Source organism: Canis lupus, chromosome 30 (genome assembly GCF_011100685.1).
Source record: "Canis lupus familiaris isolate Mischka breed German Shepherd chromosome 30, alternate assembly UU_Cfam_GSD_1.0, whole genome shotgun sequence".
In the NCBI taxonomy this organism is placed as follows: Eukaryota; Metazoa; Chordata; class Mammalia; order Carnivora; family Canidae; genus Canis; species Canis lupus.
In genome coordinates, this window is record NC_049251.1 from 29,763,552 (window position 1) to 29,778,201 (window position 14,650).

At 46.8% G+C, this 14,650-nt stretch overlaps 1 protein-coding gene across 1 annotated transcript in view; it reads left to right on the forward strand.

Annotated features, from left to right (window-relative positions):
* The window catches only part of ANKDD1A (ankyrin repeat and death domain containing 1A), a 45,023-nt gene extending 32,960 nt beyond the window's left edge, over positions 1-12,063 (forward strand). The window contains exons 10-15 of the mRNA XM_038581112.1: positions 2,375-2,473; positions 3,033-3,131; positions 4,067-4,237; positions 7,559-7,754; positions 10,731-10,862; positions 11,857-12,063. Coding sequence (XP_038437040.1) covers positions 2,375-2,473; positions 3,033-3,131; positions 4,067-4,237; positions 7,559-7,754; positions 10,731-10,862; positions 11,857-11,918 — 759 coding nt within the window. The 3' untranslated portion in view covers positions 11,919-12,063. The remainder of the gene's footprint in view (positions 1-2,374; positions 2,474-3,032; positions 3,132-4,066; positions 4,238-7,558; positions 7,755-10,730; positions 10,863-11,856) is intronic.
* Positions 12,064-14,650: the final 2,587 nt, after the last annotated feature.

Here is a 14,650-nt window from a genome sequence, read left to right on the forward strand (position 1 = left end):
TAGTTCTTTTTTTTTTTAAACTTTACTTTTTTTTTTTTTTTAAGATTTATTTATTTATTTATGATAGACATAGAGAGGAGAGAGAGAGGGAGGCAGAGACACAGGAGGAGGGAGAAGCAGGCTCCATGCCGGGAGCCCGACGTGGGACTTGATCCCAGGACTCCAGGATAGCGCCCTGGGCCGAAGGCAGGCGCTAAACCGCTGAGCCACCCAGGGATTCCCCAGTTCTTGTAGTTCTGACAAGTTTCCAGGCTCACCTGACTTGTGCATTTGAGTCCGTTTCAGTCTCTGCCCATTACTGGCACAGCAGACCTTTTTCTGGCCAGATTTTGATTTCATAGTCATCTGGCAAAGATCCGAGGACACTGTTGAAAGTCTTACAGTAGTTTTATCTGAGTTAAAAATTTTTTTTTCTAGATGTGTTTCAGAATACTTTTTGGCATTTATTGAAATTTGGGTTTAAAAAAAATTAAAAAAAAAAGAAATTTGGGTTTAGGATTACATTAAACTTGTAAATAATATAAAATGGTCATCTTTATAATATTTTTTCACTAGAAGCATAAAGTCTTGCCATTTCTTTATCTTCTTTTATATCCCTCAGTGATGTTATATAGCTTTTAGTTTGCCTTTGGTATGTCCATTAACAATTATACTCTTCATAGATACTTTATATTTTTGGCTGTCGTGAATAGGATATTTTATTTTTTAAAGATTTTATTTATTTATTCATGAGAGACACACACACAGAGAGAGAGAGAGAGAGAGAAAGAGAGAGAGAGAGAGACAGGCAGAGGGAGAAGCAGGCTCCATGCAGGAACCCTGATGTGGGACTTGATCCCGGGCCTCCAGGATCAGGCCCTGGGCTAAGGTGGCGCTAAACCACTGAGCCACCCGGGCTGCCCGAATAGGATATTTAAAAAAAAAAAAAAAGTCATTTCTTATAGGCATGCAAAACAGGAATGCTATTGACTTGGGTTTTATATGACCTTTAATTAATTTTATTAGGTTTTTTTGGGGGGTAATAACTTTTTTAACCTGTCTAGGTATACAATCACATTGCCTACAAATAATTGTATAGTTTAAATCTTTCCCAGGGTGGCTCAGATGATTAAGTTTCTGCCTTCAGCTTAGGTCATGATCCCAGGGTCCTGGGATCAAGCCCTGCATCTGGCTCCCTGCTCAGCGGGGAGCCTGCTTTTCTCTCTCCCTCTGCCTCCCCCAACCCCCACTTCCCCCCTCCTTCATACTCGTTCTCTCTCAAATAAAAATCTTTTTTCAAAAAGTGTTTAGAGGGATACCTGGGTGGCTCAGTGGTTGAGCATCTGCCTTCGACTCAGGGTGTGATCCTGGGATCCGGAATCAGATCTCCCTCTGCCTGGGTCTCTGCCTCTCTCTCTCTTATGAATAAATAAATAAATCTTTTTTTAAAAAGTGTTTATGAGCGCTTGTGTAGCTCAGTTGGTTAAGCATCTGACTCTTGGTTTCAGCTCAGGTCATGATCTCCCAGTTGTGGGATCATAGACATTGCTAGTGGACATTTGTGTCGTGTGTGTGCGTGCGTGCGCACGTCCTCAGTTCTGTAATCATTCTATACTCAATATATGAATGTTTTTCCAACATTGATTTTATTGGCTTTGTACTATTCCACTACTTATGTGTCACTATATCCAGTGAGAAGGATGCTGTGGCAGGCAGTAGCTCCACTTTGTCATGTGGTCAGGGATCACAGGGGACCATTGATGAAGGAGTCTTCCAGCCTTGAGCAAGGCCTTGGAGGTGTGTTGGACTTGTGAGGTCTCTGTTCTGGTCCCAGCCGGCTCTTTCATTCATTCCTTTCATGGGTAAAGAGTCATCAGGCACCTATCTGGGTGCTGAGGGGAGAAACTTCCCAATAATACAAGGTTCCTATTAGCTATCAGGCAAGTCACTTAGGTCTTCTGAACCTCAGTCTCAGTGTTTCCTGTTTTTAAGATGAAAATACTAATAACACCATTCCTATATACACTTCCTAGGTTCATGTGTGGATTCACTGAGAGAATTTTAAAGTGTTGCTAGAAGGGACCTTAGCAAACATTCGTTAGGTGAAGAGTAGCAGAGAAGGGAAATGACTTGTCTGCAGTCACATAGGAGTTCCTGGTATAACAAGGTCTCAAACTTGGTCTTCAGGCTTCCACCCACCTTGAGAATAGAGAAACTACAGGGTTTCAGCTATTGTGGTTATAGATTCCTCAAGCCACCCATGCCCCTGGAGGAGCAAGAAGGGTCAAACCTAGAAACATTATATCTATCTACCCCTTCCCCACTTCCAACCTACCAAGCTGTGCTGGGCAGTCCTGGGAGGGACCCACTGATGGATCCGTGTCTCCTTCCCCAGCAGGGCGCCTCTCCTATGCACCTGGCTGTGAAGCACAACTTCCCTGCCTTGGTCCAGCTCCTCATTGATGCTGGCAGTGACCTGGATGCCACCGACAATGTAAGTGGCTGCAGAAACCATCTGGGCCCCAGGGAGCCCCTGGGGCATCCTCCCAGGCTGGCAGGGCTTGGCTGCCATCTCCTAGCATGGCTCATAGTTGAGAAACTACTTTTTGAGCTTGTAAAAAGCTCTTTGAATATTTGTTGAAGGTAACGTCATTTCATCAACCATTCCTCTATTTTGAACATTTTGGTGGTTTCCAAGTTGTTGCCATGGTCTGTGTAACACTGCAGTAAACATCTTCCCACGTTCAGCCATTTCCAACAAACCAAAAGCATCCTGCATTAAAGACTAGAAGAAATATATTAGGATCATTACAGAGATTGACTTAGTGAGCTAGCCAGTGGTGTTTTTTTTCTGTTCTTCATGTTTTTTTTCTTGTTTTGTTTTCTCTGGTATTAGATTTATGACTAAATCCAGCTTACTCTCTCTCATAGCTTCTTAGAGACTTTTTAAAGCCTAGTTAGGAGTGTACCCATCTTGGACTTGTCCTGACTTTGAGCCTTGGGCCACTGGTACGTGCTGTTCTACTCCTCTGTCCCCTTGGCTTCTTCCCCAGAGGCAGCAGACGCCCCTCCACCTTGCTGCTGAGCACGCCAGGCAGGACATAGCGGAGATGCTCCTCATCGCGCGGGTTAACTTAAACCTGAGAGATAAGGTACCTCTGCTCCCAACCAGAACTGGGATGTGGTTGTCTTTGGTCTCATGGCCCCTCAGACTTTGAGCTCCTTGAGTCATCTGGTGGGGAGAGGAAGGAGTAGAGGAGCTGCACATCACCACCCCACAGCCCCCTACGTGTGGCACAGGGATCGGGAAGCTTCCTGGCTCTTTGTGCCTCTGGGGTGGTTGCTCCTTCAGGAGGCCAGAAGTTCCAGACCAGCTGAGGACTTGGTATAAGGCCAAGGAAGTCACAGGCTCATGAGGGGAAGGGGCTAGCATACGAGGCGCATCCCGAGGACAGTGTGGGAAGAGTTGGGGGCAGGAATTGGCCCTCGGGCTAGACCTGGAGGGGCTCCCTGCTCTGAGAGGGCAGCCAGCCAGGTGTGCAGAGGAGCCCTCCATCTCCCTGCACCATGCCAGGGACTGAGGCCAGCCCTGTGCCCGAGGCCTGGAGCCAGCGGCCTGGTGGGGCGGGCAGACGTGACCTGAGGAACCCAGTCCTTCTCCCGGCTTTGGTTTCATCTGAGAAGCAGAGCAGGTGACCCCTATTTCACAGGTGATGTTGAGGAGTTAAGCAGGCTGTTATGCTCTAAGACTTCCTAAATTCTAAAGAAAAACAAGAGGCAGTTGCTGGAATTATCATTGACTCATTTTTTTTTTAAGATTGTATTTATTTATTCATGAGAGACACACACAGAGAGAGGCAGAGACACAGGCAGAGGGAGAAGCAGGCTCCACGCAGGGAGCCCGACGTGGGACTCGATCCCTGGTCTCCAGAATCAGGCCCTGGGCTGAAGGCGGCGCTAAACCCCTGGGCCACCCGGGCTGCCCCTCATGGCCTCACTCTACCTGTGCCTTCCACACCCCTTGTCATGCCCAGGAAACTTTTCTGCTCTTCAGTGTAGACTGCTGGAAACTGCTTTCTTTGGGCAGGAACGTTTGCAGCCGATGCTAGAGGCCACCCTACACCTGTCCGGTAGCAACCCTGGCCTCCCCTCTTCCTTGCAGCAAGGGAAAACTGCCCTGGCCGTGGCCGCTCGCAGCAACCACACCAGCCTGGTGGACATGATCATAAAAGCTGATCGCCTCTACAAGCGGGAGAAGGTACTGAGACCTTGCACGTGGTCCCTCCATGTTGCAGAGGGAGTGGCCTTGAACCCCGGCCCTGACCAATTCAGGGACCCCCTCAGTTTCCGCGGAGGTGATAATCCCTGCCTTACCTGCCACCAGGGTTGTCTGTGAGCATCTGGAGACAAGTGAGCACTGAAACCAGGCAGAGCGAGGTCCTGTCGGTGTGGAGACAGTTCTGGATGCTCTTGTAGCTCCTGCTTGATGGAGGCATGGGCGCACGCCTGCGTGCATGAATAAAGAGGTGGCAAGTTGGTTTCAGCTCACTGCCATCTCCAGGTGACTGGAATTGCTGCTTGGGGTGCTGTATACGGGCAACTTTCAGAGGCCAGAAGGAAAGTGTGCTGGGATTGATTAGTGATTTTTGCCGAGGAATTGGGGAAGAAGAGTAGCAGATGTGAGGCCATGCTGTCCCAGTTGTCAGCAAATGGGGGTCGGGTGGGTTTTTTTTTTTTTTATGTCTTTGAGGTTGTTTTTATACATACAAAATAATTTTGCATTTGCTTCAGTTTTAAAAATTAATTTATTATAAATGTTAAAACCTAGTTTTCTGGGGCACCTGGGTGGCTCAGTAGGTTAAGTATCTGCTTCAGCTCAGGTCATGATTCTAGGATCTTGGGTTCGAGCCCTGCTTTGGGTTCCCTCCCTGCTCATCAGAGGGTCTGCTTCTCCCTCTGTCCCTGCTGATGCTCTCTCTCAAATAAATAAATAAAATCTTAAAACCCCACAAAACCCAGTTTTCCTTAAACTTTTAAATTCATTTTATTTTATTTTTTATTTTTTTAATTTTTATTTTTTTTAAAGATTTTATTTATTTATTCATAGAGGCACAGAGAGAGAGAGAGACACACAGAGACACAGGCAGAGGGAGAAGCAGGCTCCATGCAACAAGCCTGATGTGGGACTCGATCCCGGGTCTCCAGGACCACACCCTGGGCTGCAGGCGGCGCTAAACCGCTGCGCCACCAGAGCTGCCCTATTTTATTTTTTAAAAGATTTTATTTACTTATTCATGAGAGACACACAGAGAGAAGCAGAGACACAGGCAAAGGGAGAAGCAGGCTCCATGCAGGGACCCCAACGTGAGACTCAATCCCGTGTCTCTAGGATCAGGCCCTGGGCTGAAGGCGGCGCTAAACCGCTGAGCCACCCGGGCTGCCCTGGACTTGGATTTTTTAAATCAAGATTCAATTTTATTTTTGCTTAAAGATTTTATTTATTTATTCATGAGAGATACACAGAGGCAGAGACACAGGCAGAGGGAGAAGCAGGCTCCATGCAGGGAGCCCAATGTGGGACTCGATCCCAGGGCCTCCAGGATCATGCCCTGGGCCAAAGGCAGGCACTAAACTGCTGAGCCATCCCTTTAAAATCCCTTTAAAATCTTAAACATTTTATTTTATTTTATTTTATTTTATTTTATTTATTTATTTATTAATCTTAAACATTTTAAACTAATGATTAAATTTAATAGATTTTTTAAAGCACTTTGAATGCTTCCTATGTTCTTTTTTTTTTCTTTTTTTTTTTTTTTAAGAGAGGGAGGTGGGGGCAGAAGGAGAGGAAGAGAATTCCAGGCAGTCCATGGGGCTCAGTGCCACAACCCTAAGATCATCACCTGAGCCCAAAGCAAGAGTTGGATGCTTAACCAACTGAGCCACCCAGGCACTCCTGTAAATTCTTAAATTATCCTTGTAAATCCAGTAAATTAAACCTATAAATTCAATCTTAAATATCTTAAACATTCCAATATTGCTTACAAGTTTAGTAAACCTCTCAAAAAATCACTATTTCAAAATCAATTAACAAATTTCAATAGGAATCATAAGATATTCTCTTTAACGGATATGCTGGGTTCTCAGAAACATTACAGCCCCTTTGCATACAACAGATTGCTCCTAAATGTAACCCCAAAATATTAATACCAAGAATTTTATGAACGGTTTCCTCTCTGTGCTTAATTCTAACACTTTAGACTTTAAAAATTCTCAACGCTTAGACAGTGGGGCAGTTAGAATGACCAATCTCCCTCCCACACCAGGCTAATTTAACCAGAATCGCTGGTGTAGGGACCAAAGCTTTGGTAGCTCGTTTTGTTTTACTTTTTTTTAAAGATCTTATTTATTTATTCATGATAGTCACACAGAGAGAGAGGCAGAGACATAGGCAGAGGGAGAAGCAGGCTCCATGCAGGGAGCCCGATGTGGGATTCGATCCCGGGTCTCCAGGATTGCGCCGTTGGCCAAAGGCAGGCGCCAAACCGCTGCGCCACCCAGGGATCCCTTGTTTTGTTTTAAAGATCGTACTTTTGGGGCTCCTGGGTGGCTTAGCTAAGCTTCTGCCTTCAGCTCAGGTCATGATCTCAGGGTCCTGGGATGGAGCCCTGCATGGAGCTTCCTGTTCAGTGGGGAGCCTGCTTCTCCTCCTGCTTCTGCAGCTCACCCTGCTTGTGCTTTCTCTCTGTGTCAAATAAATAATATAAAAAAATATTTTTTTTATTCTAAATTAATCTCTATACCTAGCTTGGGGCTTAAACTCACACCCCCATGGTCAAGAGTTGCATGTGCTACCTACCAACTGAGCCAACCAGACACCCCAAACATCTGAGGAGGTTTTTTTTTTTTTTTTTTTTTTTGCATCTGAAGTTCTTAAAGCTCCCGGATGATCCCACTGAACAGCTGCAGCTGGGAACCTCCCCAGGTGAGAGCCAGTCTCCTTGGTCATTACGTCACAGGTGCCTGGCCAGACACTGTTGACCAGGAGGTTAAGATTTGCAGCTGCAGACGCCAGGACTCACCTGGGCTTTTTTAACAACCAGAACTTTGTATTCACATCCTGAAAAGGAGCTTACTTAGGCTTTTGTGGGTTTAACTTATGCCACCACAGAATTCCTTTGTAACTTCCCATTATATTACCTGCTTTGCAGAGAAAGAATCCTGTAACCTCACCCTTCTCCTCGTTGGGATTCAGCAAACCTAGTTAGTGCCTGATCCTGGCCTTGACTGGAGTTAGCCAAAGCCTCTGAGTCCTTCTGCTGGCTCTTGTGCCCTAAGAAGAGGAATTGGGTAGGCTTCTTGGAAGAGGTGGCATGTGGGTGATCTTTTGACTGTGGCAATGCGGTTAAGGGACAGGCAGGTGAGAAAAGGAATTCTGGATGGAGGAACAGTATGAGCAGCTGGGGTTCCAGAATTCAAAGCAAGGCACAGAGTGAGAAATCAAAGTAGCAGACCCAAAACCCCAGGCCTGTGGTGCTGCCGGAGCCTGGCAGAATCTGAAATTCTGGGATCTGCTCCACAGGATCACCCCTTGCGCAGGGAGCCTTCTGGGAAGAACTTGACCTTTAAGCAGGATCATCGGCAGGAAAGGCAGCAGTTCCACTCTGTGCTGTGGCGACTGGCCTCCAGGGACCTGCGGCCTCATGAATGGAAGAAGCTCGCGTATTGCTGGGAGTTCACCGACGCCCATGTCCACGCCATCGAGCAGCAGTGGACAGGTACTGGCCTGCTTCCCCCCCTCCACAACCTCAGAGCAACCAGTGGGTGGAGGGGTGGGGGCACCTGTGTATTGGGTTTTCTGTGTGTCTAGGAGAGAAGCCAGTGCAACCCACAGCCCAGCCACATGCCACCCCCAACATCCTGTGTGCCTGTCTTTCCAGGCCTCTTTGCTCAGGCTGTGCTCTCTGCCTCTCCCTCCCCATTGACCTGTGACCTTCATGTTCTTCATGAATTAGCCCAAGCTGATACCCATCATTCATACACCAAACTAAAGGTACTCCCTATAAAAAGGAGGAGACCAGCAGTTGCCACCATTATTTAATATCTGCTTGGAAATGTTGGCCTAGGGCAGCTGGGTGGCTCAGTGGGTTAAGCAGTTAAGCGTCTGCCTTGGGCTTGGGTAGTGATCTCAGGTCTTGGGATAGAGCCCCATGTCTGCATCCAGCTTCCTGCTCAGTGGGGAGTCTGCTTCTCCCTCTCCCCCTCTCTCATGCTCACTCTTTCTCCTCTCAGATAAAATAAAAAAGAAATGTTGGCCCTGGTACTAAGGCAGAAAACAAACAGAAATAAGGACTGTAAATATTGAAAAGGAAGAGAGATTTATTAGCTTCAGATGCTATAATCCTCTACCTAGGAAGTCCAGAAGAATCAACTGAAAAACTTAGAATAGGGACACCTGCATGGCACAGCAGTTGAGCGTCTGCCTTCGGCTCAGGCTGTGATCCCGGAATCCTAGGATCGAGTCCCGCATCAGGCTCCCTTCGAGGAGTCTGCTTATCCCTCTATGTTTCTGCCTCTCTCTGTGTCTCTCATGAATAAATACATAAAATCTTTAAAATAAATAGAAATAATTCAGTGAAATGGCTAAATATAAAATATACAGACACATGGTATTCCTATGTACCATCAATAAGTGGGGAAAATATAGAGGTATTTTTGAAAAGATATTCCATTTGGAATAGTGTTTCTAAAAACATATTCATGTTTTTATGAATGTGTTTTAGAAAGTGTTTTTTAGAATAGTGTTTCTAAAAACATGAAAAATATGAATGGCATCTGAGTAAAACAATAAAAATTAGTTCAACTATAAAAAAAGACTTATGTGGGTGGAAAGATATTCTATATTCCTGGCTAGAAAAAGTATCAGGTAGACATTGATTTTTTTCCCAAACTAGATTGAAATTTTGATTTTTAAAAAGCTTTTATTTGAGAAACAGAGCACAAGCAGGAGGAGGGGCTGAGGGAGAGAAGCAGACTCCCCACTTAGCAGGGAGCCCAACGTGGTGCTCCATCCTGGGACTCGAGGGTCATGACCCAAGTGAAGACTGATGCTCAACCCACTGAGCCACCCAGGTGCTCTAAATTTGATTTTTTTTTTAAGATTAATTTATTTTAGAGCAAATGGCAAGGAGAGGGAGAGAGAATCCCAAGCAGACTCTGCACTGAGCTCAGAGCCCTACGTGGTGCTTGATCCTACAACCCCAAGATCACGGCCCTGAGATCATGACCTGAACTGACACCAAGAGTTAGATGCTTAACTGACTGAGCCACCCAGGTGTCCCTGATTTGGGTTTAATCAAAAATAGGTTTTTGAAACTTGACTAAAGGATTCTAGAGTTCACTTGAAAGAATGTTTAATTTTTAAAAAAATATTTTATATATTCACTTGAGAGTGAGCATGTATGTGAGAGAGCACAAGAGACAGCATGAGTTGAGGGTGGGGGGTAAAGGGAGAGGGGGAAGCAGACTCTCTACTGAACAGGGAGTCTGACAGGGTCTTGATCTCAAGACCCCAGGACCATGACCCGAGCTGAAGGCAGATGCTTAACCAACCAACCCAGGCGCCCCAAAGAGGGAATACTTAAATGAATATTCTGGGGGGGGGGGGAGTGAAGAGGATCCAATCCAACCAGACTCAACCGTTTACAAAGCTCAAATAATTGGCAAAGAGAGACACCTGACAAAAATCTGCATACCAGGGATCCCTGGGTGGCGCAGCGGTTTAGCACCTGCCTTTGGCCCAGGGCGCGATCCTAGAGACCCGGGATCGAATCCCACGTCGGGCTCCCGGTGCATGGAGCCTGCTTCTCCCTCTGCCTATGTCTCTGCCTTTCTCTCTCTCTCTCTCTATCTCTGTGTGACTATCATAAAAAAAAAAAATCTGCATACCAATTAGTGCGATAGAGCAGGATATCCAAATGCAACCTTTGTGACAGGTAAGAACTTTCAGAAATGTAAAAGAGCACGGGGACTTTATAGGCTGGGGGCAAGGGATGGTGAATAAATGGCCCAAATGAAAGCTCTATGCCAAGAGCAGCATCATGAGAAAGTGTGTGCTGAGGGCCCAGAGGAGGCCAGAAAGTCCCAGGACCCAGTGCGCGGGCTGACCTGGCCCTGCTGGCTGTGCCGGCCGGGAGAGCAGACCTGGTCACAGGGTGTGGGACCAAGTTAACCCTCCTCCTCCGACACAGTTTTTTTTTTTAGTAATTTTTTTTCTTTATAATTTTTATTTTTATTTATTTATTTTTTAATTTTTATTTATTTATGATAGTCAGAGAGAGAGAGGGAGGCAGAGACACAGGCAGAGGGAGAAGCAGTCTCCATGCACCAGGAACCTGATGTGGGATTCGATCCCGGGTCTCCAGGAATCACGCCCTGGGCCAAAGGCAGGCGCCAAACCGCTGCACCACCCAGGGATCCCGACACAGTTATTTTCAAACGTGGCTGTACATTGGAATCACCTGGGAAGCCTTAACACCACTCAGTGCCCAGTGTACCCAGACCCAAGGAGGTCGGAGGGGAATGGGACCCAGTGTCCGTGCTTTCCCTAAGGCGTCCCAGGGGGTTCCAGTGAGCACTTTCCCACCTGGGCATGTGCAGGAGGTGGTGCAGGACAGCACAGACACTTGCTTAAAGCTGGCTCTGCCAGGGTCGGCCCAGCAGGCTCCTTCTCTTTCTCCCCTCGTGGTCCTCAGGCACCAAGAGCTACCAGGAGCACGGCCACCGGATGCTGCTCATCTGGCTGCATGGCGTGGCCGTAGCCAGTGAGAACCCCAGCAAAGCGCTGTTTGAGGGCCTCGTGGCCATTGACAGGAGGGACCTGGCTGGTAAGTGTCCTCTGTTCGGAGCTGTATGGCCCCCCTACAATGAGACAGAGCCCCCCGGAGGTCTGCTGAGAGCACAGGGCTGTGGTGCTGGCTCCGAACCTTCCACACTCCTGGGCCTAGCCTTGTCTACTGGAATTCAGGGAGAGCCCTGGACAAACCAGTGCCTCCTGGCCCCATTTCCCCATCTGTGCCACGAGGGGGTTGGCGCAGTTGACACCTGCAACCTTCACAGCCGCAAAGCCACTGATGCTATCACCTCTTCCTCTCGGGTCCTCTGTACTTTTTTTTTTTTTTTTTTTCTAGTTTGGAATAAGGCTGGAACAGCCTGCAGGCTTCTTTTCCACAAACAGTGGGCCAGAACTGGCTTGATAGGGGTTGAACCAGGTCGATCTGGTCAAATATTTCTGAGGCCATCACCACCTTTTGAGTCTGTCAATCCCAAAAGCCTGGTTTAGAGATTCTGAGCACCCTGTGGAATCATCAGGCAGGTGAGATAAAAGGTTCAAGACTGATCCCTCATTAAACATAAAATCAGCTCATGATGAAAGAACCTTAAATACCGTAGTAATGTGCACTGGCCTGATGCATTCTGGGGGCAACCACAGGACAGGATGTTAAGCCGTCAGCAGTAGTAACGACGACTGTGTCAGGCACCAACAGTGAAAACATGGGTAGCATGGTATAGAGGGGAGAAGGGAAAGCTGCCTGTGTGGTGGGTAAAGTCACCGCTGCTGCAGACAAGGTGGGAAAACAGTCATTTCAGGATGGAGGAATTAGGGACGACCGTCTTCTTCTGAAATGTTCTGAAATATTATTGCACTTTTTTTTTTCCCCCAAAATCAGTAAAACTTTATTCGCTTCCATTCTTTCGCCATTAACAGAAAACTGGAGAAATTATCTTAACACAAACAGTGGCAGGCAATTAAAACATAAAACCAGCCCTGCGAGGCAGAGCTTAGGCAACATGAAGCAATAGGATTCTTCTCTTTTGCAGAAAGCGTCAGGAAGAAAGCAAATGCTGACCCAAGTGCCCCCAGCAGGTGCATGGCCATGTAACTGGAGAGGCCAGACCTCCAGAGGCATGGGGCCTCAGAATGGGCACCACTGAGCAGAAGAGGACCACCATTTAAGGGCTTAAAAAAAAAAAAAATCACTGTTAACAGATCTCCAGCTGCTTGTATTAAAGTAGGCAGTCGTGCCAGAGTAGCAGGCACTGCTTGAAATCTCATTTCCAGGGTTGGTCCAGGGGCTGGTTCGGGTTCTGCAGGTAACCTCTTCCCACAGGAAGGGTCCTTTACAGCTCTTGGAACCTCACAGCAGTCCCCTGAGATGCAAGTGGCACCTTTTTAGAGAGGACATGGAGGCTCAGGACGGAGAAGCAGCTAATCAGCTATTGAGGTCAGGTGCCAAACCCTGCCTTCCTGTCTCCCCAACCTGGCAAAAGGGCTCCAACTGTCCCTTACAAAGTGGGTCACCCTTCCCACATTCACTGGCTTTTAATGAATGCTGTCCATGCACCGGGAGCCCGATGTGGGATTCGATCCCGGGTCTCCAGGATCACGCCCCGGGCCAAAGGCAGGCGCTAAACCGCTGCGCCACCCAGGGATCCCTCCATAGCTGTTCTGTTCCCAAGCGTATTTGTACACCGTGATGGTTCTGGGAGGCACACTTTTTTTTTTTTTCTCTCTTGTTTTAGAATTTTTAATTTTTATTTATTTTAATTTTTTATTTTTAGAATTTTTTAATTTTAAAATTTTATTTTGAAATTGTTTCAGACTTCAAAAAACATTGCAGAACCAGTACAGAGAATTTCTGAATACGCTTCACGATACAGCTTCCCCGAGTACTAATGTCTTACATAATACAGCTAAATTTTCAAAACCAGGAAGTTAACACTGATACCAACCATACTACTGACTCCTCTTCAGACCTTATTCCGATTTTGCCAGTTGAGCCATTCAAGTCCTTTTTCTGGACCAGAATCCAGTCCAGGATCACACCTTGCATTTAGTTGTCATTCTTAGTTTTAAATAGCCCCATACAAAGGGTCACCTGTCCAGAGCTGCACCATCTGACAGAACTTTCTGTGGTGACCCAGATCTGTGCTGTCCCTGTTTACCTCTAGCCACCTGTGGCTACTGGGTACTTGAGATGTGGCTAGTGGGACGGAGGAACTGAATTTTTAGTTTAATTTTAATTTTTGGAAGTTTAAATAGGCGTCTGTAGCAAGTGGCAGTCATATTGGGTGGCACAGCTGGTCTGGAGCTTTGCTTTTAGGTGCCAGTGAAGCACAGGTGGCTTGGCTGCACCAGGAAGAGTGTGGAAAATGTGACTCTGGATGCCTCACCATGGTGTCACAGATGTGGAGAATATCTATGCAGGATAGCCTGCAAGTTTTCCATGAAAGCTTTTTTTTTTTTTTTAAGTTTTTTAAATTTATTTTTATTTTTATTCATGAGAGATCCAGAGAGAGAGGCAGAGACACAGGCAGAGGGAGAAAGCAGGCCCCATGCAGGGAGCCCGATGTGGGACTCGATCCTGGGTCTCTGGGATCATGCCCTGGGCGGAAGGCTGAACCACCCAGGCTGCCCTGGGAGCTCTTTCTAATTTGAGCTCTCGCGCATGTGGCACAGCTTGCTGTGGCCACTCTAGGAGCCCACGTCTTAGGAAAAACTCCCCACAGAGTTACTCGCTGGGCCTGAGTCCTGGGAGGGAGGGAGACCATAAAAGACATTAGAGCTAAGAGGGGCTGCAGCCATCACCTATGCATGGTGGGAGCTCACACACAGTGGTACTGTCCTCTGAAAGGTGGCTGGCATTCTATCTGCCAAAATTACAAATGCACTTCCCCCTTGACCCAGCAATCCCACCAGGAGGTATTTATCCTACAGATAAACCTGCAAACGCTATACTAACACTAATGCAAAGAAATAGAGCAGAAACTATGCTGTGCAGAGGGGTGCATGGGAACCTGCTCAGGGTTTTTTTTAAAACTGTTCCTATTAATAATCTTAAAAAAAAAAAACCACTTAAAGCTTATGAAAAGAAAGAAAAAGAGGCTTTGGAACCAACCTATTTTACAGGCAGTAACCTGTAGGCCTGAGGCCTCAGAGTTCACAGCCAGATTCAGACCCCCAGGGGTGGCACACGAACCTCCGTGTCCTTCCTCTGCATGTGCTATGGTTTTGGGTTGTTGTTGTTGTTGTTGTTTTCTTAAGTAGGCTCCACACCCAGTGTGGGGCTTGAACTCATGGCCCTGAGATTAAGACCTGGGCTGAGATCAAGAGTCACTCAACTGACTGAACCACCCAGGCGCTCCAGCATGTGCTTTGTTGAGGGGGGCGGGGGAAGAGTCTTCTCTTGCATTTATTCCATTTAGGAAATGTATTTTGTATCACACAGGACCATTTATTTGGATGAATTCTGTGGAATGAATTTTGTATTTTTTGAGACAAAAACAAGTTCTTAAATAAAATTGAAATGTTGAAATATAGCTTTCACATTCCGTATTCCTTTTGTTTGGGAGACGTATGGCAAAATTTCAAGCCAGACAAGCTGTTGTGGATTGATTGTGTAACCATACCACTCGGCTCACCACTGCCAGTCAATATTTACTGTCTTCCGTGCCAGGCAGTCTGCTGGGAGCTGAGACTATAGTGTGGAGTGGCCACAGTTCCTGCCCTCTGGAAGTTTGTGATGTTGGGGGGTGGAGGAGCTGGGACCCCAGTGAGGCGCTGTCATGTGGTTGTTGCTATGTGTGTGTAGGGAGAACTGTGGGATTTGTTCTT